General features: G+C 38.3%; 1 protein-coding gene across 3 annotated transcripts in view; it reads right to left on the bottom strand.

Annotated features, from left to right (window-relative positions):
• Nucleotides 1–23,753, bottom strand: part of EPM2A (EPM2A glucan phosphatase, laforin) — a 116,292-nt gene extending 92,539 nt beyond the window's left edge. For all 3 annotated transcript variants that reach the window (XM_082405552.1, XM_082405551.1, XM_082405553.1), the window contains exon 1: nt 17,111–23,753. In XM_082405552.1, coding sequence (XP_082261678.1) covers nt 17,111–17,411 — 301 coding nt within the window. In that variant the 5' untranslated portion in view covers nt 17,412–23,753. The remainder of the gene's footprint in view (nt 1–17,110) is intronic.
• Nucleotides 23,754–24,795: the final 1,042 nt, after the last annotated feature.

Genomic DNA, 24,795 nt, shown 5'->3' with positions numbered 1-24,795 from the left:
GCAATATCCCAGAAGCAAGGAGCATACTCAGTGCCCAGATCTTGGTTTCTGATACAATTCTACAATAAAACAAACCAGAGCTCTTTGGAAAAATGGCTGATTTTAGCATGAGGGCAGGAAATACAAAAGATGAGCCTGGAGTACTTTGCAGTACCAGAAAGTAAGAAAGTGCTCAAATTGAACAAGCAAACAAAGAAATAAACCACACACACAATGATGCGAGCAGCTCAAAGAGCCACTGGAGCCACTGAAACAGCTCTCAGTGGCCAAAGCTGGATCAAACTGAGCAAGAAAATAAATAAAATACTAGAGGCAGGGGTAGCGGATGGATGGGAGTGTGGGCAAAATGGATGAAGGGGGTCCAAAGGTACAAATTCCAGTTATAAAATAAACAAGTCATGGGGATGTAAGGTACAGCATGGTGACTATAGTTAATAATACCATATTGCATATTTGGAAGTTACTAAGAGAGCAGATCTTAAAAGCTCTCAACACAAGATAAATAAATTTTGTAACTAGGTATGGTGACAAATGTTAACTAGACTTATTGTGGTGGTCATTTTGCAATATATACAAATATTGAATCATTATATTGTATACTTGAAACTAATATAATGTTCAATGTCAATTATACCTCAATAAAAAAATAAATACTGAGATTATAACCCAAAGTATAAAATACATATCTATGAATCCATACCAAAATCAAAGTTATTGAAGAAATAAATAATTGGAGGAGACAAATCCTGCATGCAGATGGATTCCAAATAATTTATGTAGATACCCCATCCTTAAGGAGGAGGAAAATAACTCCCCACTCCTAAAGTGTAGGCTGTACATAATGAATTCTTTCCAAAGAGTACAGTGTTGAAAGAGAGGGGAAAAGGGTAACTTTACAGGGGAGAAGACTAATAGACAACTTACCTCAGCCAGGTGATCAAGGTGAATATCAACAGTGGTAAATCATGTTCAAAGTATGTACCCTTGATATGATGTGATAAGAAAGGCAATTTACCTCTATGATCTTCTTCCCAAAAGCCCACAACCCCAGTCTAATCGTGAGAAAAACACCATAAAAATTCCAGTTGAGGAACATTCTACAAAATACTTGATGAGTTCCTTAAAACTGTCAAGGTCATCTCAAAAACAACTGAAATCTGAGAAACCAACACAGCCATGATGACTAAAACATAATGTGGTATTGTGGATAGGATCCTGGAAGAGGAAAGGTATGTTAGTTTAAAAAAATTTTTTTTTTGAATGAAGTATAGACCCTGGTTAATAATAATGTATCAACACTGGTTAATTAATTTTGACAAGTATACCATACTAATAAAAAATGTTAACAATAGAAGAGTGGGTGCGGAGTATATGGGAACTCTGCCCTATCTTTGCAACTTTTCTGTAAAGCTAAAACCATTCCAAATACAGTTAACATTTTAAAAATACATGCAGTATGGTCCAAAATGTGTAAAAATAAAATCCACAAATAAAGCTCCATTATATTAGGGAAAAAGGCATGAAAAGAAGCAGAGATGTATTATTAATAACCAACAGGAAAATTAGTCAATAGAAATCAGACCCAAATATAAAACAAATATAAGGGGACTAGAAGATATGGACTCTAGCTATAATTTCAATGTGGTCAAGAATTTAAAGAAAAACATAAACTAAATAAGAACAAAAGGAAAATATGCAAAAGAGTATGAATGAAACTTTCACAGAAGAAAAATACAATATCTGAAAAAAAAATTTCACTGGATGAGGTTAATAGCAGATAGCAGATTGTAGATTAGACCCTGCAGAAAGCCTCAGTCTCCTCATTTGTGTAAGAGGCAATTGAATTTCTTCCTCCTCACAGCGTAGTTGGGGAGAACAAAGGGTAATTTAGTTGAAAGCACCAAAGAAGTAATTAGCACACGATAGATACTTAAGGAAAACTTTCATCTTTCTGTCTGTGCTTCACTCATTCAACCAATATTTATTGAGCAGCTACTATGTGCCAATTACAATTGCAGGATATAAAAGAGTGAATAAAGCAGACATAGTCCCTACCCTCATAGAGCTCACAGTCTGGTGGGAAGGTATACATTAAACAAATAAATATTGTAGTTGGTATCTTTTGTTTAAAATGTAGCAGACATTGTTAATTGCCTACCTAAAATCAATTCTACTTATTCTTGGTAAACAGAATCCTAATTTTCCTCAGGGCAGCAATGTGCTAGGCTAAATAATGTACTTTTCCAGTCTCCTCTGAAGTAGAGGTAGCCCAGCATAACCGTTCTGTCCAAGTCTAAACATGAAAAGAAGTATTGGCATACCTCAGAGACACTGCCAATTCAGTTCCAGACTATCAAAATAAAGTAAATATCAGAATAAAGCAAATCACATGAATTTTTTGATTTTCCAGTGCATATAAAGTTATGTTTACACCATGTTGTAGTCTATTAAGTGTGCAATTAGTATTACATCTTAAAAAATAATTTAAATACCTTAACTAAAAAATACTTTATTGCTAAAAAATTCTGACCATCATCTGTGCCTTCAGCGAGTCATAATCTTTGTGCTGGTGGAGGGTCTTGCCTCGATGCGGACGGCTGCTGACTGATCAGGGTGGTGATTGCTGAAGGCTGGGGTGACTGTGGCAATTTCTTAAAATAAGACAACAGTGAAATTTGTCACATCAATTGACTCTTCCTTTCATGAACAATTTTTCTGTAGCATGCAGTGCTGTTTGGTAGCATTTTACCCATAACAGAACTTCTTTCAAAATTGGAGCCAGTCCTCTCAAGCCCTGCTGCTGCTTTATCAATTAAGTTTATGTAATATTCTAAATCTTTTGTTGTCATTTCAACAATCTTCACCAGGAGTAGATTCTATCTCAGGAAACCACTTGCTTTGTTTATCCATAAGAAACAACTCCTCAGCGTGAAAGTTTTAACAGGAGATTGCAGCAATTCAGTCACATCTTCAGGTTCCACTTGTAATTCTAGTTCTCTTGTTATTTCCACCACATTTGCATTTACTTCCTCCATTGAAGCCTTGAACCCTTCAAAGTCATCCACGGGGTTTGGAATCAGCTTCTTCCAAACTGCTGTTAATGTTGATATTTTTACCTCTTCCCATGAATGACAAATGTTCTTAATGGCATCTAGAGTGGTGAATCTTTCTCAGAAGGTTTGCAATTGACTTTGATCCATCAGAGGAATCACTATCTATAGTAGCTATAGCCTTATGAATTATATTTCTTAAATAATAAGACTTGAAAGTCAAAATTACCCCTTGATCCATGGGCTACAGAATGGATGTTGTGTTAGCAGGCATGAAAACATTAATCTCATTGTACATCGCCATCAGAGCTCTTGGGTAACCAAGGTGCATTGTCAACGAGCAGTAATATTTTGAAAGAAATCTTTTTTTCTGAGCAGTATGTCTCAAGAGTGGGCTTAATACATTCCATAAACTATGTTGTAAACAAATGTGCTGTCATCCAGGCTTTGTTGTTCCATGTATAGAGCACAGGAAGAGTCATTTTAGCATAATTCTTAAGGTCCCTAGGATTGCAGAATGGTAAATGAGCATTGGCTTCAATTTCAAGTCACCTGCTGCATTAACCCCTAGCAAAAGAGTCAGTCTGTCTTTTGAAGATTTGAAGCCAGGCATTGACTTCTCCTCTCTAGCTATGAAAGTCCTAGATGGCATCTTCCAATAGAAGGCTACATTGAAAATCTGTTGTTTAGTGTAGCCACCTTCATTAATTATCTTCCTAGGTCTCTGGATAACTTGCTGCATCTTCTACATCAGCACTTGTTGCTTCACCTTGCACTTTTACGTGATGGAGATGGCGTCTTTCTTTAAATCTCATGAACCAACTTCTGCTAACTTCAAACATTTCTTCTGCAGCTTCCTCACCTCCCTCAGTCTTCACTGAATTGAAGAGAGTTAGGGCCTTTCTCTGGATTAGGCTTTGGCTTAAGGGAATATTGTGGCTGGTTTGATCTATCCAAACCACAAAAACTTTGTTTCAACAATAAGGCTCTTTCACTATCTTATAATGCATGTGTTCGCTGGAGTAGCATTTTTCATTTCCTTCAAGAAGTTTTCTTTGCATTCACAACCTGACTAACTGATGCAGGAGGCCTAGCTTTTGGCCTGTCTTGGCTTTCAACATGGCCTCCTCATTAAGTTTAATCATTTCTAGCTTTTGATTTAAAATGAGAAATGTGACTCTTCCTTTCATTGGAACACTTCCAGGCCATTGTAGGGTTAGTAACTGGCTTAATTTCAATACTGTCATGTCCCAAGGAATAGGGAGGCCTGAGAGGGTTAAGGTAGGGGGGGATGGCCAGGTCGGTGGAACAGTCAGAACACAAACATTTATCCATTAAGCATTAAGTTTGCTGTCTTATATGGGCACTGTTAGTGGCACCCTAAAACAATTACAATAGTAATATCAAAGATCACTGACCACAGGTCACCATAAAAAATATAATGATAATGAAAAAGTTTGAAATATTGCAAGAATTACCAAAATGTGACACAGAGATGTGAAGTGAGCAAACGCTGTTGAAAATGGCACCTAAAGACTTACTCAACACAAGGTTGCCACAAACCTTCAATTTAAGAAAAAGAAATTGTAATATCTGCAAAGCTCAGTAAAGTGAAGTACAATGAAACAAGGTATACCTGTATGTACGTTGAGGGGTGGGGAGAATTCTGGCAAAGTTAATGTTTTCTAGAAAAATGGGGATACCCACGGCTGACATTTCCATCCTTCCCACTCCTCCCATGTTCCACTGAATGCATATGTGATGATTAGAGCAGCAGCTGCTGCCTTGCGGGAAAAGCCGAGAAAATGCAATGACACCTCACCTGACATCCATGAGCTATGGCCCATTACCACTGCCACCTACCTATGAACTTTTTACAGCAGGAAAACAAACCCTTATTTTTTTAAGCAACTGCTTGTTGTGTTTTCTGTTAACCTGTGGCCCACTGCATTCCAAACTGCCTCTGAAACAGTACCTGCTTTCTGGGGCGGAGGGAGGGATAGGGAGGGGGAGGGGGAGGTGTTCCTCCTCCCTACTCCAGGAAGTGTTTGTTGTTGGAAATGCTCATCACTGTACCCCCACTTCCTTGGCAAGAGTGATTGGTTCCAGCAAGGTGAATTCCAGTCTTTCCCCCAGATTTTTCTAACTAGAGCTGGCAGGGAAGATTATATTTTTCTTCTCTGGTTCTAAGTATGTAAGCCCAGAGCTCTCTGTGGGGAACCTAGCTTGACAGAGTCAGTAAGCTTCAGAAAATGAAGTTCCTGAGTAAAGCAAAGGCACAAGGAAGAGAGAGAAAACTAGAGGGCAGAGGAGGAAAGAGGTTGGACCCCATGCTTCTTAAATTTGGTTATATGAGTTAATAATATTTCTTTTATAGGCCTGTTCATACTCAGTTTCTATTACTTGCAATCAGAGTCCAAGCCAACATAACGAATGCAATTTTAAACTATAATAAGAGGTACAAGGAAAGAAACAGGTGCTGTGAGAAAGAATAAGAAGGTAGTTAGGGAAGATTTATAAGAGGAGACTTAACAAATAGAGAGATGCCAACCTGGAAAAGAGATGAAGGAAAGGTTTCCCACCTGCCTCCTTCCACCCCACCTGATCCCTAACATGAAATAAGTGTGCTGTAAACACAGTAGAGAATGGCTTTCCTGGAAAGGGCCCTAGTGTGGGTATAGGGGCCAGATATCTGAACAGAACAGATCTTGAGACATCTATGGACCCATTGACAGACCTGGAGATGAGAGAAAAAGGCAACACCATTCAGGAATAAAACAGACTGAAATATCTCTTCCTATAGTCAAGTTTTTTGTTTGTTCTGTTTGTTTTACTTTGCTAATGATAAGGACCTGGAGCCTGCTAGATCCTCAGCCATTAACCCTAAGTGAAGAAACTTTCCCCTCCACAAAATCTGCCAGATTACATGGTATCCCATGAGTGTCCTCCCATTTAGAGAAGATTTTGGATAAACATAAGCAACTTCAACAGGGAACCAGCACAGCTGCCTATACAAATCAACATAACCTTTATTCATAAAAATGAATGGTCACCTAGGGATTACCAGATACTTGAGGAAAACCCTTAGCATTAAAAAAAATTGACTACAGAGAGGGAAAAAAAATTTAATGCAAGACAAAAACAACTTTTAATCAATTCTATTTAATGTTCTCAGAAAGATTCAAGAATAAATTATCCATATAAGAAGAACAATCAGCTCTGGAAAAAAAGAAATCAGAGAATAACAGAAAAAAAGGTGGGAGATTAAAAATACAATTGCCAAAAATTTCAAAAATATAGTGTAGGAAGTAAATGATGGGATGGTTAGTATTAAAAACCAAACAGTGATCTGGAAACACAGCCAGGGAAATCTATTCAAACAAAAGATGGAAAATACAGGAGAAAAGTTAAGAGATAGTCACATAAAAGCAGAAGGTACAATATATGGCTAACAGACATTTCAGAGAAAAGAAGAGAGAAAACAGAGAGGAGGAAATAAAGGAATAATAGAAAATTTCCATGAGTTGAAAAAAACAATACCTAGAATCAAAACAGCCAACCAATTGTCAAGTCACAAGAACAACAACAACAACAAACTCAGATACATCCTGGTAAAATAGTGTAAGGAAAAGTGTTAAAGCTTCAAAAGAGAAAAAAGAAGGGCCTACAAAGAAATGGGCTTAGTTTGACATCAGAAATATCAGCTACAACAGGTGCTAGAAGGTACTGTGGCAGTTCCTTCAAAGGGAAAATTATTTTGAGACTAGAATACTCTACCAGATGACTAATCAAGTGTGAAAGCAAAAGAAAGAACTTTTCAGGCATTTAAAGACTCAGATATTTTATCACCCACTTACTGTTTCTTCAAAATTATTTGAGGGGAGATGTTCAAGATGGCAGAGGAGTAAGATGTGGAGATCATCTTCCTCCCCACAAATACATCAGAAAAACATCTACATGTGGAACAACTCCTACAGAACACCTACTGAACGCTGGAAGAAGACCTCAGACTTCCCAAAAGGCAAGAAACTCCCCACATACCTGGGAAGGACAAAAGAAAAAAGAAAAAACAGAGACAAAAGAATAGGGATGGGACCTGCACCTCTGGGAGGGAGCCGTGAAGGAGGAAAACTTTCCACACACTAGGAAGCCGCTTCACTGGTGGAGATGGGGGGTGGCAGGGGGGAAGCCCCACATTCTGTAACCTTCCCTCCCCCTGGCCTGAGTGAGCCAGAGCCCCCTAATCAGCTACTACTTTAACCCTGTCCTGTCTGAGCAAAGAACAGATGCCCTCAGGCGACCTACATGCAGAGGCAGGGCCAAATCCAAAGCTGAACCCTAGGAGCTGTGCGAACAAAGAAGAGAAAGGGAAATCTCTCCCAGCAGCCTCGGGAGCAGTGGATTAAATCTCCACAGTCAACTTGATGTACCCTGCATCTCTGGAATACCTGAATAGACAACGAATCATCCCAAAATTGAGGCAGTGGACTTTGGGAGCAACTGTAGAGTTGAGCTTGCTTTCTGCATCTAATTTGTTTCTGGTTTTATGTTTATCATAGTTTAGTATGTAGAATTTACCACCATTGGTAGATTTGTTTATTGATTTGGTTGCTCTCTTCCTTTTTTTTATATATATATATTTTTTCCTTTTTTGCTTTTTTGTGAGTGTATATGTGTATACTTCTTTGTGTGATTTTGTTTGTATAGTTTGCTTTTACCATTTGTCTTAGGGTTCTGTCTGTCGTTTTTTTGTTGTTGTTTTTTTTTTTTTTAGTATACTCTTTAGCGCTTGTTATCACTGGTGGATTTGTTTTTTGGTTTCGTTGTTCTTTCTTTCTTTCTCTTTTATTCTTTTTTTATTACTTCTTAATTTTTTTATTTTTAATAATTTTTAAATTTAATAATTTTCTTTCTTTTAATAACTTTATTTATTTATTCTTTCTTTCTTCTTTTCTCCCTATTCTTCTGAGCCGTGTGGCCAACAGGGTCTTGGTGCTCTGGCTGGGTGTCCCAGGCCTGTGCCTCAGAGGTGGAAGAGCCGAGTTCAGGACATTGGTCCACCAGAAACCTACAGGCTCCACGTAATATGAAACGGTGAAAGCTCTCCCAGATATCTCCATCTCAATGCTAAGACCCAGTTCCACTCAACGACCAGCAAGATACAGTGCTGGACACCCTATGCCAAACAACTAGCAAGACAGGAACACAACCCCACACACTAGCAGAGAGGCTGCCTAAAATCATAATAAGGTCACAGGCACCCCAAAACACACCACCGGAGATGGTCCGGTCCACCAGAAAGACAAAATCCTGCCTCATCCACCAGAACACAGGTGCCAGTCCCCTCCACCAGGAAGCCTACACAACCCAACCTTAGCCACTGGGGGCAGACACCAAAAACAACAGGAACTACGAACGTGCAGCCTGCAAAAAGGAGACCCCAAACACAGTAAGTGAAGCAAAATGAGAAGACAGAGAAACACACAGCAGGTGAAGAAGCCAAGTAAAAACCCATCAGACCAAACAAATGAAGAGGAAATAGGCAGTTTACCTGAAAAAGAATTCAGAGTAATGATAGTAAAGATGATACAACATCTTGGAAATAGAATAGAGAAAATACAAGAAACGTTTAAAAAGGACCTAGAAGAACTAAAGAGCAAACAAACAATGATGAACAACACAATAAATGAAGCTTAAAATTCTCTAGAAGGAATCAATAGTAGAATAACTGAGGCAGAAGAACGGATAAGTGACCTGGAACATAAAATAGTGGAAATAACTACTGCAGAACAGAATAAAGAAAAAAGAATGAAAAGAATTGAGGACAGCCTCAGAGACCTCTGGGACAACATTAAGCGCACCAATATTTGAATTATAGGGGTCCCAGAAGAAGAAGAGAAAAAGAAAGGGACTGAGAAAATATTTGAAGAGATTAGAGTTGAAAACTTCCCTAATATGGGAGAGGATAATCAAGGCCAGGAAGCACAGAGAGTCCCATAGAGGATAAATCCAAGAAGAAATATGCCACGACACATATTAATCAAACTATCAAAAATTAAATACAAAAAAAAAATATTAAAAGCAGCAAGAGAAAAACAACAAAAAACATACAAGGGAATCCCCATAAGGTTAACAGCTGATCTTTCAGCAAAAACTCTGCAAGCCAGAAGGGAGTGGCAGGACATATTTAAAGTGAAGAAAGGGAAAAACCTACAACTAAGATTACTCTACCCAGCAAGGATCTCATTCAGTTTCGACAGAGAAATTAAAAGTTTTACAGACAAGCAAAAGCTAAGAGAATTCAGCACCACCAAACCAGCTTTACAACAAATGCTAAAGGAACCTCTCTAGGCAGGAAACACAAGAGAAAGGAAAGACCTACAATAACAAACCGAAAACAATTAAGAAAATGGTAATAGGAACATACATATCGATAATTACCTTAAATGTAAATGGATTAAATGCTCCAACCAAAAGACATAGACTGGCTGAATGGATACAGAAACAAGACCCATATATATGCTATCCACAAGAGACTCACTTCAGACCTAGGGGCACATACAGACTGAAAGTAAGGGGATGGAAAAAACTTTCCCATGCAAATGGAAATCTAAAGAAAGCTGGAGTAACAATTTTCATATCAGACAAAACAGACTTTAAAATAAAGACTATTACAAGAGGCAAAGAAGGATACTACATAAGGATCAAGGGATCAATCCAAGAAGAAGATATAACAATTGTAAATATTTATGCACCCAACATAGGAGCACCTCAATACATAAGGCAAATGCTAACAGCCATAAAAGGGGAAATCGACAGTAACACAATCATTGTAGGGGACTTTAACACCCCACTTTCACCAATGGACAGATCGTCCAAAATCAAAATAAATAAGGAAACACAAGCTTTAAATGATACATTAAACAAGATGGACTTAATTGATATTTACAGGACATTCCATCCAAAAACAACAGAATACACTTTCTTCTCAAGTGCTCATGGAGCATTCTCCAGGATAGATCATATCTTGGGTCACAAATCAAGCCTTGGTAAATTTAAGAAAATTGAAATTGTATCAGGTATCTTTTCTGACCACAACGCTATGAGACTAGATATCAATTACAGGAAAAAGTCTGAAAAAAATACAAACACATGGAGGCTAAACAATACACTACTAAATGCCCAAGAGATCACTTAAGAAATCAAAGAGGAAATCAAAAAATACCTAGAAACAAATGACAACAAGAACATGATGATCCTAAACCTATGGGATGCAGCAAAAGCAGTTCTAAGCGGAAAGTTTATAGCAATACAATCTTACCTCAAGAAACAAGAAACACCTAAAAGAAACAACCTAACTTTACACCTAAAGCAATTAGAGAAAGAAGAACAAAAAAACCCAAAGTTAGCAGAAGGAAAGAAATCATAAAGATCAGAGCAGAAATAAATGAAAAAGAAATGAAGGAAACAATAACAAAGATCAATAAAATTAAAAGCTGGTTCTTTGAGAAGATAAGCAAAATTGATAAACCATTAGCCAGACTCATCAAGAAAAAAAGGGAGAAGACTCAAATCAATAGAATTAGAAATGAAAAAGGAGAAGTAACAACTGACATAGCAGAAATACAAAGGATCATGAGAGATTACTACAAGCAATTCTATGCCAATAAAATGGACAACCTGGAAGAAATGGACACATTCTTAGAAAATCACAACCTTCCAAGACTGAACCAGGAAGAAATAGAAAATATAAACAGACCAATCACAAGCACTGAAACTGAGACTGTGATTAAAAATCTTCCAACAAACAAAAGCCCAGGACCAGATGGCTTCACAGGCGAATTCTATCAAAAATTTAGAGAAGAGCTAACACCTATCCTTCTCAAACTCTCCCAAATATAGCAGAGGGAGGAACACTCCCAAACTCATTCTACAAGGCCACCATCACCCTGATACCAAAACCAGAAAAAGATGTCACAAAAAAAGAAAATTACAGGCCAATATTACTGATGAACATAGATGCAAAACTCCTCATCAAAATACTAGCAAACAGACTCCAACAGCACATTAAAAGGATCACACACCATGATCAAGTGGGGTTTATCCCAGGAATGCAAGGATTCTTCAATATACGCAAATCAATCAATGTGATAAACCATATTAACAAATTGAAGGAGAAAGACCATATGATCATCTCAATACATTCAGAAAAAGCTTTTCACAGAATTCAACACCCATTTATGATAAAAACTCTCCAGAAAGTGGGCATAGAGGGAATCTACCTCAACACAATAAAGGCCATATACGACAAACCCACAGCAAACATCATTCTCAATGGTGAAAAACTGAAACCATTTCCTCTAAGATCAGGAAGGAGACAAGGATGTCCACTCTCACCACTATTATTCAACATAGTTTTGGAAGTCCTAGCCATGGCAATCAGAGAAGAAAAAGAAACAAAAGGAATACAACTTGGAAAAGAAGAAGTAAAACTGTCACTGTTTGCAGATGACATGATACTATACATAGAGAATCCTAAAAATGCCACCAGAAAACTACTAGAGCTAATCAATGAATTTGGTAAAGTTGCAGGATACAAAATTAATGCACAGAAATCTCTTGCATTCCTATACACTAATGATGAAAAATCTGAAAGAGAAATTATGGAAACACTCCCATTTACCACTGCAACAAAAAGAATAAAATACCTAGGAATAAACCTACCTAGGGAGACAAAAGACCTGTATGCAGAAAACTATAAGACACTGATGAAAGAAATTAAAGATGATACAAACAGATGGAGAGATATATCATGTTCTTGGATTGGAAGAATCAATACTGTGAAAATGACTATACTACCCAAAGCAATCTACAGATCCAATGCAATCCCTATCAAATTACCAATGGCATTTTTTACGGAACTAGAACAAATCATCTTACAATTTGTATGGAGACACAAAAGACCCCGAATAGCCAAAGCAGTCTTGAGGGAAAAAAACGGAGCTGGAGGAATCAGGCTCCCTGACTTCAGACTATACTACAAAGCTAAAGTAATCAAGACAATATGGTACTGGCACAAAAACAGAAACATAGATCAATGGAACAAGATAGAAAGCCCAGAGATAAACCCACGCACCTATGGTCAACTAATCTATGACAAAGGAGGCAAAGATATACAATGGAGAAAAGACAGTCTCTTCAATAAGTGGTGCTGGGAAAACTGGACAGCTACATATAAAAGAATAAAATTAGAATACTCCCTAACACCATACACAAAAATAAACTCAAAATGGATTCGAGACCTAAATGTAAGACTGGACACTATAAAACTCTTAGAGGAAAACATAGGAAGAACACTCTTTGACATAAATCACAGCAAGATCCTTTTTGATCCACCTCCTAGAGTAATGGAAATAAAAACAAAAATAAACAAATGGGACCTAATGAAATTTCAAAGCTTTTGCACAGCAAAGGAAACCATAAACAAGACGAAAAGACAACCCTCAGAATGGGAGAAAATATTTGCAAACGAATCAATGGACAAAGGATTAATCTCCAAAATATATAAACTGCTCATGCAGCTCAATATTAAAGAAACAAACAACCCAATCCAAAATTGGGCAGAAGACCTAAATAGACATTTCTACAAAGAAGACATACAGATGGCCAAAAAACACATGAAAAGCTGCTCAACATCACTAATTATTAGAGAAATGCAAATCAAAACTACAATGAGGTATCACCTCACACCAGTTAGAATGGGCATCATCAGAAAATCTACAAACAACAAATGCTGGAGAGGGTGTGGAGAAAAGGGAACACTCTTGCACTGCTGGTGGGAATGTAAATTGATTCAGCCACTATGGAGAACAGTATGGAGGTTCTTTAAAAAACTAAAAATAGAATTACCATATGATCCAGCAATCCCACTACTGGGCATATACCCAGAGAAAACCATAATTCAAAAAGACACATGCACCCCAATGTTCATTGCAGCACTATTTACAATAGCCAGGTCATGGAAGCAACCTAAATGCCCATCGACAGACAAATGGATAAAGAAGTTGTAGTACATATATACAATGGAATATTACTCAGCCATAAAAAGGAATGAAATTGAGTCATTTGTTGAGACTTGGATGGATCTAGAGACTGTCATACAGAGTGAAGTAAGTCAGAAAGAGAAAAACAAATATCGTATATTAACGCATGTATGTGGAACCTAGAAAAATGGTACAGATGAACTGGTTTGCAGGGCAGAAGTTGAGACACAGATGTAGAGAACAAACGTATGGACGCCAAGGGGGGAAAACCACGGTGGGGTGGGGATGGTGGTGTGCTCAATTGGGCGATTGGGATTGACATGTATACACTGATGTGTATAAAATTGATGGCTAATAAGAACTTGCAGTATAAAAAAACAAACAAACAAACAAAAACAACTAATACTAAACTTTCTTTGGGTTATTTGTATGGAAATATGTTAATATAAATGTTTCAGACATTACATGAAATTTCTAAAAATCTTATATGTTCTGGTATAATGTTATAAGTCATAATTCTAGTTATTACTTTAAAATGTATATCTCAAAAATAAATTTCCTTGTCAATTGCATTATTATGAACTTTCATCAAATCTTTAACTGTGGTCATTTTTAAGTCTTTTGTCATTTGCAGACAGTTCTGGGTGTACTCTGATGCTTTTGCAAATATATTCCTATAGAAGGGTTTCATCTTCAAGGAATTCATGGAAAAGACTCTGACAAGTACAGGTTTCTGGTAACTGACTATACTGCTGAACTGAATGAATGAGCATTTTCAGAACTCTAATGGAAAACTGATGAATTCATAAAAGTGCTAACAAAAGATCAAGATGAAAAAAAATTAATTACATGGGACTGAGTGAACTGATGAGGATGATTATAATTTTTGTGACTTTCTGTTTGAATAAAAAAAAAAATCCCACAAAGACTCAGAAGCAAAAAATATACAAATCAATTTTCACTGCAAAGTAAAGGAGCTGTTACAGTGGAGGATTACTGGACTGAATGTCAATATTATGACATAGTATGAGTCTGTTTCGTGTTTGGTAATTGCAATCATTGTTGCTTTTGTTGTGGTCATCCATTTATAATGCTTGGTGTCAGTTTATTTATCTCTTGTAAAAATAAAATACAGGGTGTGTGTGTGAAAAAAAAATCTCCTTAAAAAAAAAAGTATAAAAAAAATACCAAAACAAAAAATTATTTGAGGATACAATCCAATGAAATGATTAAGACATTCAAGAAAGTGGAAGATTTGGAATCCTTAACAATGCAACAAACATCGGAGTTCAATTAAAAACAACAACAATAAAAGTCCCAGATAGCTGTGCTCAGAAAGCTATATATTAGTGAAACTTGGAACAAAAATCCCAATTCTTCAAGGAAAAGAATGTTTTCAAAAAGTGAGGAATTTGCATTCATCAAATACTGCATTTAAGCTAGGAAATTTTGAGGATCAATGTGCTGTTTCTGTTTTTAAAAAGTAACTAGAAAGTTTGAAACAAGGTGTAGAACACTGCCACCCAAATATGAAGTAAAATGAACTCTGGTATCACTTTAAATAAAAATCTGAGCATGATTTACAGTGTAAGAGAAGAGAGCTTTTCCTCCTGGTACACAGGTTTCATGTCACAGAATTATATTTCCAAACTTTTAATGAGTGTAACTGAACTACTTAGTTCCACACTAATTATTTCCTAATCATAATAGTAAAAATAACAATAACAAACACTTATTTAACACTTAATATATGTCTTATTCTAAGCTCTTTAGATTTATTAGCCAGTTTAGTCCTTTCAACAACAGCACAGTAAAGTGACTTGCCCAAGGTCACACACAGGTTGGTGAAGCCATTCTGGCTCTAGAATCCTTGCTCTTAAAGATAGGCTATGCTGCTTCTCGTGATACTCTTTGCTAACTTACAGTTCCTAGAATCAACCTATCCACCTAAAACAAGAAGGCACAGCAACAATTATAAAACAGAATATAAATTACATATTAATAGAACTTAATGTAGAAATGATGATTCACCAAAGTAAGGAAAAGGGGCGGAATGCGTAGGTGAGTTATTTTTCTTATCCTTTTATATAGGAGTAACTTTCTATGTAACAGAAGCATAATACAGAAATTTCTATATAATAGAAAGTCAACAATAGACTACATACATGCAGTATGAAATAATAATATAAAAACCAGCAGGGAGGAGAGAGATAATGAACTTGAGCTAAATTCCTCATATTTCACAGCAAGTATGATGGTTAATTTAATGGGTATACAGCAGCTGTCAATAGATATTGTCTAATTTTAATTTAAATGTAATATATAACTTGTATGGTAACTCTCAGAAGATCTAAAAACAGAAAAATTCAAGTTGATATATTAAGAAATAGCAATATAAGCAAATTATTCAGAACTTTGGGAAGAATATCAGAAAAACTAAAAATAGAAAAGGAGGGAGACTGGGGAAAGGGAATAATCTTTCTTTTTTACCATCCTAATTTTTATTAAAATTATCAGATATTACTTTATTATGAAAAATAATTATATAATACTATTAATAATAGTAATATCCTGTAAAGAAGGGCATAATTGATGAGAGTACCTTTCAGTTCTGGCATGGTAATACAAAAGGACAATAAATGCCACCAGACCATGAAACTAACTCAGTGGGGTACAAAAAGAGGAACAAGGATAATATATATATATAAACATACTACAGAACTCTCATGCTCTTTGCAGATTCTTTGATTCCACATCATTATGGGCTAAGTGGCCCATTTTTGTCATATAAACTTCCACAGAGACATTTCATCCGCTTTAGACAACTACTGAGCCACACATACTCCAATCCCCAACTTGGCACATTTCATTTAAAGAAAGGACTGTCTAAATTCAAACATCGCGGGCAGGATTCTACACTGGCATAAAGTTTTCAGGGAATAATTTGGTAGTCCTTACTGAAATGTAAAACATGGCCACGCTTTGACCTAACAGTTTCACTTCTCAGAATCTACCATACAGGAACATTCCCAAATGCTCAAAGATAACTTTATACACGGATTTCCAATTAAGCTATTACTGTTTATAACAGAGGAAGACGGAAAACAACCTAAATGCACATTGGTAGATGCAGAATATTTCGTTGCCATTTAAAAAATGAAATATACATTTATACGAGCGACACTAAAAGGTATCCGCAACCTTTACAGAGCAAGAAAAAGCAGGATAGAGAATAATATATTAACCAATTTGCGTGTAAGATAGATACATATGTCATATATTGGTCAGTGTGCAGTGGACTTAGGGTGTGTGGAGGACACAAGTTTTTACTTTGTACATTTTTTGCTTTTGTTTTTGATTTTTTACAGCCAGCATGTATTGTTTTTATATTTTAAGAAATCAGAGCATATCTCAACTGTCATATATTCGGGGCTTAAAAAAAAATCAAAAAGAGAAACGCTCAACGTTTTTCCATTAGTTCACTCTCAAATCGAAAAGAAGAAAAAAAAATACATTAAATAGCACGTTGCAGTTTAGGATTAGCGAAAAGGCTAGCTTCACTGGTTGGGTCATTTTTTAGTGAATCGTGGCAAGAAAATGAGGGCACAAAAAGAGTCAAGACAGAGTTGAGGAGCGAACCCAGGAGTGGCTGGGAACCTGGCAGCCCGGGGACCCGCACAGGGAGGACGCGGAGGGCGAGGGGCACCGAGGCCCGAACCGGGTCCCGTGTTTGTGGGAAAGAGGTCGGAGGAGCAAAGACCGAAGGGGCGGGAGGCCGGGAACCCAGCCTCCATCTAGCGAACCCGTCGGGAGCGGGAGGCGCGGCTGGGGCGACAGCTGGGCGGACAGAGAAGGGTCAGCCCAGGGCGCCCGGGGAGTTCAGACAGCTTGCGAAGCCCGAGAGCCGGGCAAAGCGCCCGGGAAGTCGCAGCGGGGACTGTGGGGCCCGCCCCAGGCCGAGGCCGAGGCCAAGACCAAGGCCGAGGCCGGGGTGCGGGCCGGCGCAGCTCCCAGTACCTTCCCAGGAGAGCTCTCCTCCCGGCTCGCGCTTCAGGAACTTGTACCAGAACGTGTCCACGCGGCCCGGCTCCGCCCCGTCCTGCGCCGCCTCCTCGGCCGCCAGCTCCACCTCCCCGAGCCACAGGCCCGGCTCCTGCAGCGCCAGCGCCCCCGCGCCCGCCGCCGTGCCCGCCGGCCTCAGGCGCACCGCCCCGCGCGGCTCCCAGTGCCCCAGCTCAGGCCGAGACCCCACGACCAGCAGCTCCGGCCCGGCCCCGGCCACCGCGGGCGACACCACCACCCCGAAGCGGAACCGCATGGCGGCGGGCGGCGCGGCTCCCGGGCTCCAGTGTCCCTGCGACCGGCGGACGCGACCCGAGCGCCAGGCGGCCGCGGCGATTGGGCGGCAGCGCGCGAGGCCTGGACGCGCGAGGCGCGGACGCTGGCGGGGACACGTGCGATGCTGCACCTTTTTTGGGATGCATCACGCGGCCCAGGAGCCCGAGGATGATCCAGGCCGGGGCCTTTGGCCGCGGGAAGTGGTCAGCTGGGGCCACCACCCGTCTCTCCCGGAGAAGGAGCCTGGCCCTTGCCCGCTGCCTCTTCCAGCGGCTCCGCGGACGGCTGGGGACGCATCGGAAGCAAGGAAAAGGGGTTAGGAAAGGAAATAAAACATCTCATAAGCCCCGAGATTTTCCAGTAATCTTTCCAAAAAACCGGAAATTATTTTTGTGAGGATCGTAGGAAGAAGAGAATGGCATATAGAAAGCAGCCTCCATAATAGTGAAGTTGGGGAAAGATCCTGCAGCGGTGTCTGGAGAGCTCCGGACCTTCAACAGGTCATTTACTCTCTCTGGGCCTCAGGTTCTTACCTGTAAACTGAGGGTATAAAATAATGATCTTTAAAGACCCTGCCAGCTCTAAAGTTTTTCTGATTAGTGGAAGAGGCGCCATTCAGAGCCCAGAGCTCGTGCAAAAACACTGAATACTTTTCCCTTGCCTAGACCAATTTGATGCCTGAAATGACACATGATCACTTTCTTTTTTCGAAAGAGTGTTATAATACTTTTAGTATGTATAAAAATGGGTTTAAAGTAAATATTTTCAAGCCTTTCCAAGGTAAAACAAAACCCCAAAACGGTAATTCTATGACTATAAATATATGACTGATAATTTTTAAATGGCAAAAAATAAAGCTTTTTGCTTTAAGTTTGCTTTCAGTAAAAGTCAGCAATATTTTTTCAACTTAAAACATCATTTTGTGTCCAGAAACACAGGCTTATAGTTATTTGATCAAAAGAAAACTGTTAGGGGTAGGGTGGGGAGGAGGGGGGCTTTAATTTTGGTCACTACCTTAAGAAAACCACCTGTCCTGTTTACATAATGTGTTACTTTTTGATTCTTTATTAAAATTGTTCTCGTGGTCTTAACATTTCTATATTCATCAGCACTTAAGATAGCAATCTTATGTGAACTAAAGACACACAAAGACATGTCTTTACCAGTATTTGAAAGCTTGTGAATAGTGGGGGGAAAGTCAAAAATTTCAGACATTCAGAATATCATAAGTAGAACAGAAAGAAGTACAAAAATGTAAACCATACAAACTCAGTCTCTCTGTGGAACAATTAGTAAACTATTAATACATTTCACTTTTAAATATCGATATTCCACTCAGTGTTTGGTTAGTTGCTAAGCTTAAGGATAAACACAAAGAAAAATGCGAAGACAGCAGGGCTGGCCAAATACGGCTGATTCAGTAGCAAAGCAGGCATTAAATCACAGTGACAAGTGAGTCCGTTTATTCAAATTGCTGCTACAAAATATTCTTAGAGTAATTTTAGGAAAATAAGAGTCATTTGGCCATGCAAGGACCCTGGAAGCTGACAGTTCAGAACTTCCTTGTGCTCTGCCATGCTGCTGTGTTTTGTACTTTCCAAATGGCATTATTCCCATCAGCTCTTCCAAAGGGAATACTGCCCATTCTGTAGATGAAACAATGACAAAAAAGAAAACAATATATTTTTTCAATAGACATTATTTCCTTTTCTCCTCTCTCCTCATAAAGAAGTTGAGTAATTTTAACAGTTGGAAGCACCCTTTTAAGCCCGTAAATAAAATTTATAACAGCTTATTTTATGGCATGCATGGATTTAAATATAGTACGAATGTGATGGCTACATTGTGCCCCAAGTAAAATGCAATTGGAAAGAGAGAAATACCAAAATATAAAAATACATATTTTAAAGTCTCAATCACACTTTGTCAATCATTTTAATTTATTAACTATGATAGTTATAATAGTTATTGAGCCCTTTTTATGTGCCAGATACATGGTGTTCATATTCATATTATCTCATTTAATTCTCTCACCAATCCTATGAGATAACTGCAATTGTTATCCCTATTTTTATATGTGAGAAAACAAGCAAGAAAGGTCCAGTAAACAGCCCACAGCAAGGAAGGGGCAGAGCCAGATGCTAAAAGACATCCATTCATCTTATAGTTAAAGATAAGATAACATAATATAATATAACATAATATTTTATTTCTAATAAGGAAATAATTTACAGAATGCATTTAAATCCTAGCATATTTAAATACGTTATTCTCCATTAGTTCTAAATAAAAAAATGAACTTTCTGTAAATATTTCCTGTGACTAAGTTCATGCTTAGGAATGATGGAATAGAAGATCATAAGTGGCAGTCTAAACTGATCAATGAGATCTGTAAAGACATAAATATCTTGGTATCTAAAGTGGATTTGACCTCAGGTTCTAGAAAATGGTCATTTTTATGCCTTAATATGCCTATCTTGTTGGCAGTAGTAACACAGATTTAAGAAGGCAAGGTGAAAAAATTTACCAATTATTAAGCTGTGTTATTCCCAACTCATTTTCCTTGTTGAGTTCTCCATGTAAGATTTCTTTTACATTTCAATGACTCGGGATAGTTATTAAAAAAGATTAGTTATGAAATCCATTTGGGGTCAGATTCTTGATGCTATAACAACAAGCTGAATTTAGAAAAAGAATTAGCCCAGCAGAGTAACATAATTCTGATACTAATTTTTAAAAGACCAAACTAATTTGTTGTCATTGAATTTCATTTCTGTAGTGCTATCTTATATATAACTACAATATATCTTGAAGAATGGGTGATAAGTTCAAATTTAGAGTTTCAGGATCCAATTCAAATGCAAATTCTTTCAAAGCCCCTCCCAGGGAAAGCTCTTACTTGGATCTCTGGTAATTTATGTTTTCTGAAGCAATCTTTCACTAGTCAGTGAGTTATCATAAGTCTTTCCTTATAATATTGTGTATGTATTCACACACTCACTGATGTAAAACACATTTCAACCAAGTAGTTTAGGAACCATTATAAGTATTAGTTTATTACTTGTCAGAACATATTGAGTTAAATGTGTCACATATACTATTTCCAATTTTGTAGCTTAAAAAAAAATAATAAAAGCAAAACCAGATAAAACATTCCAGGGAGAATTTGAATACAGCTTAGAGATGTTTGCATATTGCAACTGACTTTTTTCTGGCTTGGAAAATTGTAGGTTAGGCTACTTGAAATCCCTTTGAGGATCTGGAGCAATAAAAGGATTTGAGCTATACCAAGGCTTTGTTCAGAAATCCCACAACATTTCTCAACTATTTAAAAAGTCCATGTCCCTTTTTGGTATATATAAAAATCTTCTATCTCCAGGAGATTCCAATAATTCAACTTCCCACCCCACACAGTCATAAGGAAGTACTGCATTTTCAGTGCATCACCAACAGCCAGTTTTGTCATGCATATTTCTCTGTAATTTATACGATCAAAAATGTTAATTGTTAGAAATGCTCCAAGTATAAAATTACAATGAAATGTATGCCTTTTCCAAAGACATTGACTCTGCCCCTCCCCTCAAACATCCCTCCCTCACACATCCCTTCCCACTCTCCGCATTGTAAAACCCACCTCCCTACACTTCTCAGTTGGAAATCTCTACGCAACAGGTCGGTCGAGCCTGGGTTCTGTTAGGCAATGACCTCAGCTGACTTTTCCTAGGGAAAGTAGTGGGCCAAGCCAGGTGCCCAGACCTTGAGGTTAGAGACACCAGTTTAGAGCATCCTTCAGTGGTAAAAAGATCCTCCTAGGTCTGGGGTAACTTGAATGGCAGGCTCATTAACACCTTTCTCAAGGAGGGTAGAGGGCCTGATAACTCAACCCTTGGGAATAAAAGAGTCATGACTGGAAGGGACGATCTGAAACTCCCAAGGGAACTTTCAAAGAGTTTGAGATAAAGGAAGGAGGTTAGCTGAAAGCAGAGCTGACTCATTTATCCTTAAATGGAGAATGGAGACTAAAGTGGAGGAGGAGGGCAATTGTTAGTGGGGAGGCCAGGAGGCAAACCTGAAAGTACTTTTTAAGAATTTGAGCACACTGTAATTTACCCTTTGCTTATTTTGCCTCACCATTGTATGTGTTTGCATTAAGAATAAAAGTACTTTAAACATGAAACCATTTAGGGTGCCTATTTCTAAGACGGGGAGAGGAAGGAAGGCAGAAAGTTGTTTAGAAGACATTCCTTTACTACATCATCAGCTGCACAAAGACCAGGATCCCAGAGAGGAAAGTAAGCATTGGTGGGAACTATAAAGGAGAAGCCTGAGGTGAAACCCCACTGGCCTTCACGAGGAAAGAAAGGATAAAGCAGGATCTGAGTAAATGCTCTGGGCCTTCCCCGAATCTCTAGTTCTTACTAGGACCTCAGGAGCTCCCTGGAAATGCAGAAAGAAGTTAGAAGGAGGGGGTGTCTTTGTATTTTAATCAATGGAACGAGCCACTTTTTAAAAGATATATATTTGGGCTTCCCTGGTGGCGCAGTGGTTGAGAATCTGCCTGCCAATGCAGGGGACACGGGCTTGAGCCCTGGTCCGGGAAGATCCCACGTGCCGTGGAGCAACTGAGCCCGTGCGCCACAACTACTGAGCCTGCGTGTCTGGAGCCTGTGCTCCGCAACAAGAGAGGCCGTGATAGTGAGAGGCCCGCGCACTGCGATGAAGAGTGGCCCCCGCTTGCCACAACTAGAGAAAGCCCTCGCACAGAAATGAAGACCCAACACAGCCATAAATAAATAAATAAATAAAATTTAAAAGATATATACTTGTCCAAGCATGCATTATGGACATTGTCAAAGTATAATTTTTCCAGAATGAATCTCTTGCAGATTAATGAGGGAACCAGCAGGATGGTAAAGATGGTTCAAAAAGAGTTCAAGATGCAATGTATATAGACACTGAAAGACTGCTAGAAGTTTACTAGGTTAAACACAAAATTGATTAATTTCCCACGAGGCAATAAAAATGTGACCTTTGGGTTTATCTATTCTACCACACAGAAATCACTTGCATCTTTAACAGACAAACATTTACAAAATTTAATATATAACTTTGGGAGTAGGGCCCTAATCAATGGTAAACAGTAACATAAATCAAGACATGAAGAATCTCATAAAAAGTTGAATAATTCTTGAATGCATCTGGTGGACACTGCTCCAGACTGCCCGACATGCAGTCAACCTTGCATCTTACCTCTAAGTTTTGAATACTTTTTCTTAACAATATATAATAATAATAATAATAACATCTCATTTATTGAGTTCCTATCTACCATGAGGTAGGCACTGTGCTGGGTGTCTAACACACCTTATTTAACCCTCTCCACATTTCCATGACATAGTTATGATCTCCATTTTACAGAAGAAGGATGAAAGTTTCTGAAACATTAACTGATTTGCCTCAGGCCATATAGCTGATAAATGACAGAGCCAGGAACTGTACGCAGGAATGTCTCTCTAGCCAGGGACTCAGCATATGGTTGTGCAGCTCAGGTACTGCACAGAAGCGCTGGGCTGGAGGGATCAGTGGGGGCTGAAACATAGCCCATGCTCCGCTTGCAAAGCCTTTTCCTCTGGGTGCTTTTTTCTTCCCATAAGATACCTGCTCCTGGGTAAGTCTAGTGCCACAGGGTAAATCTGTAGAAAGCCATGGGGGCTGAGAGTGCCCAGGGTTGACATATGTCACTACTTCCTTCTCCCAGAGGGAAATACTCCCAGTTCCCACAAAGGTATATATAAGCTAAAGCCCTGATTCCAAAAGTATAAAAAAACAAACAACCCAATTAAAAAACGGGCAGAAGAATTGAACAGTCATCTTTCTAAAGAGGAAATGCAGATGGCCAACAGGCACATGAAAAGATGCTCAACATTGCTAATCATCAGGGAAATGCAAATCGAAACCACAATGAGATATTACCCCACACCTGTCAGAATGGCTATCATCAAAAAGAACACAAGTATCTTGTATTGGTGAGGGTATGGAGAAAAGGGAACTCTCGTACACTGCTGGTGAGAATGTAAGTTGGAAAACAGTATGGTGGTTTCTCAAAAACCTAAAAACAGAGCTACCATATGATCCAGCAATTCCACTCCTGAATATATATCCAAAAAAAAAACCCCACTAACTCGAAAAGATACATGCACTCCAATGTTCATAGCAGCATTATTTATAATTGCCAAGATATGGAAGCAACCTAAGTGTCCATCAACAGATGAATGGATAAAGAAGATGTTTATACACACACACACACACACACACACACACACACACACACACACAATGGAATACTATTCAGCCATAAAAAAAGAATGAGATTTTTGCCATTTGTAGCAACATGGATGGACTTAGAGGCCTTGTGCTAAGTGAAATAAGTCAGACAGAGAAATAAAAATACCATATGATATCACTTATATGTGGAATCTAAAAAATACAACAAACTAGTGAATATAACAAAAAAGAAGCAGACTCACAGATATAGAGAGCAAATTAGTGGTTACCAATGGAGAAAGGGAAGTGGGGGACAATATAGGGGTCGGGGTTTAAGAGGTACAAACTATTAGGTATAAAGCAAGCTACAAGGATATATTGTACACATGGGAAATATAGCCATATTTTCTAATAACTATAAATGCAGTATAACCTTTAAAAATTGTGAATCACTATATTGTACACCTGTAACTTATATAATATGTATATCAACTATAACTTTACTTCAATTTTAAAAAGTAGCCAAAAAAACAAGAACAAAAATAAAGGCAGACCAGACAGTCTGCCACATAATATTGTCATAGACACAGTACCACAGTGCAAAGTTTGTGTAAGAAGGAGGGAGGGGAAGGGGACAAGAAAAAAAACTCTTTAAAAAAATGTAAAAAAAAATTAATGACAAGAAAAGGGAACCCTCATACACTGTTGGTGGCAATGTAAATTGATACAGCCACTATGTAAAACAGTATGGAGGCTCCTTAAAAAACTAAAAATAGAACTACCATATGACCCAGCAATCCCACTACTGGGCCTATACCCAGAGAAAACCATAATTCATAAAAACACATGCACCTCAATATTCATAGCAGCACTATTTACAACAGCCGGGTCATGGAAGCAACCTAAATGTCCATTGACAGTGGAATGGATAAAGAAGATGTGGTACATATATACAATGGAATATTACTCAGCCATAAAAAGGAATGAAATTGTGTCATTTGTAGAGACGTGGATGAACCTAGAGACTGTCATACAGAGTGATGTAAGTCAGAAACAGAAAAGCAAATATTGTATAATAACACATATATGTGGAATCTAGA

The sequence above is a fragment of the Balaenoptera borealis genome (genome assembly GCF_965194805.1).
Source record: "Balaenoptera borealis genome assembly, chromosome: 9".
NCBI classification, from domain to species: Eukaryota; Metazoa; Chordata; class Mammalia; order Artiodactyla; family Balaenopteridae; genus Balaenoptera; species Balaenoptera borealis.
Note: the sequence above shows the minus strand (reverse complement) of the source record. Positions and strands in the feature narration are given on the sequence as shown.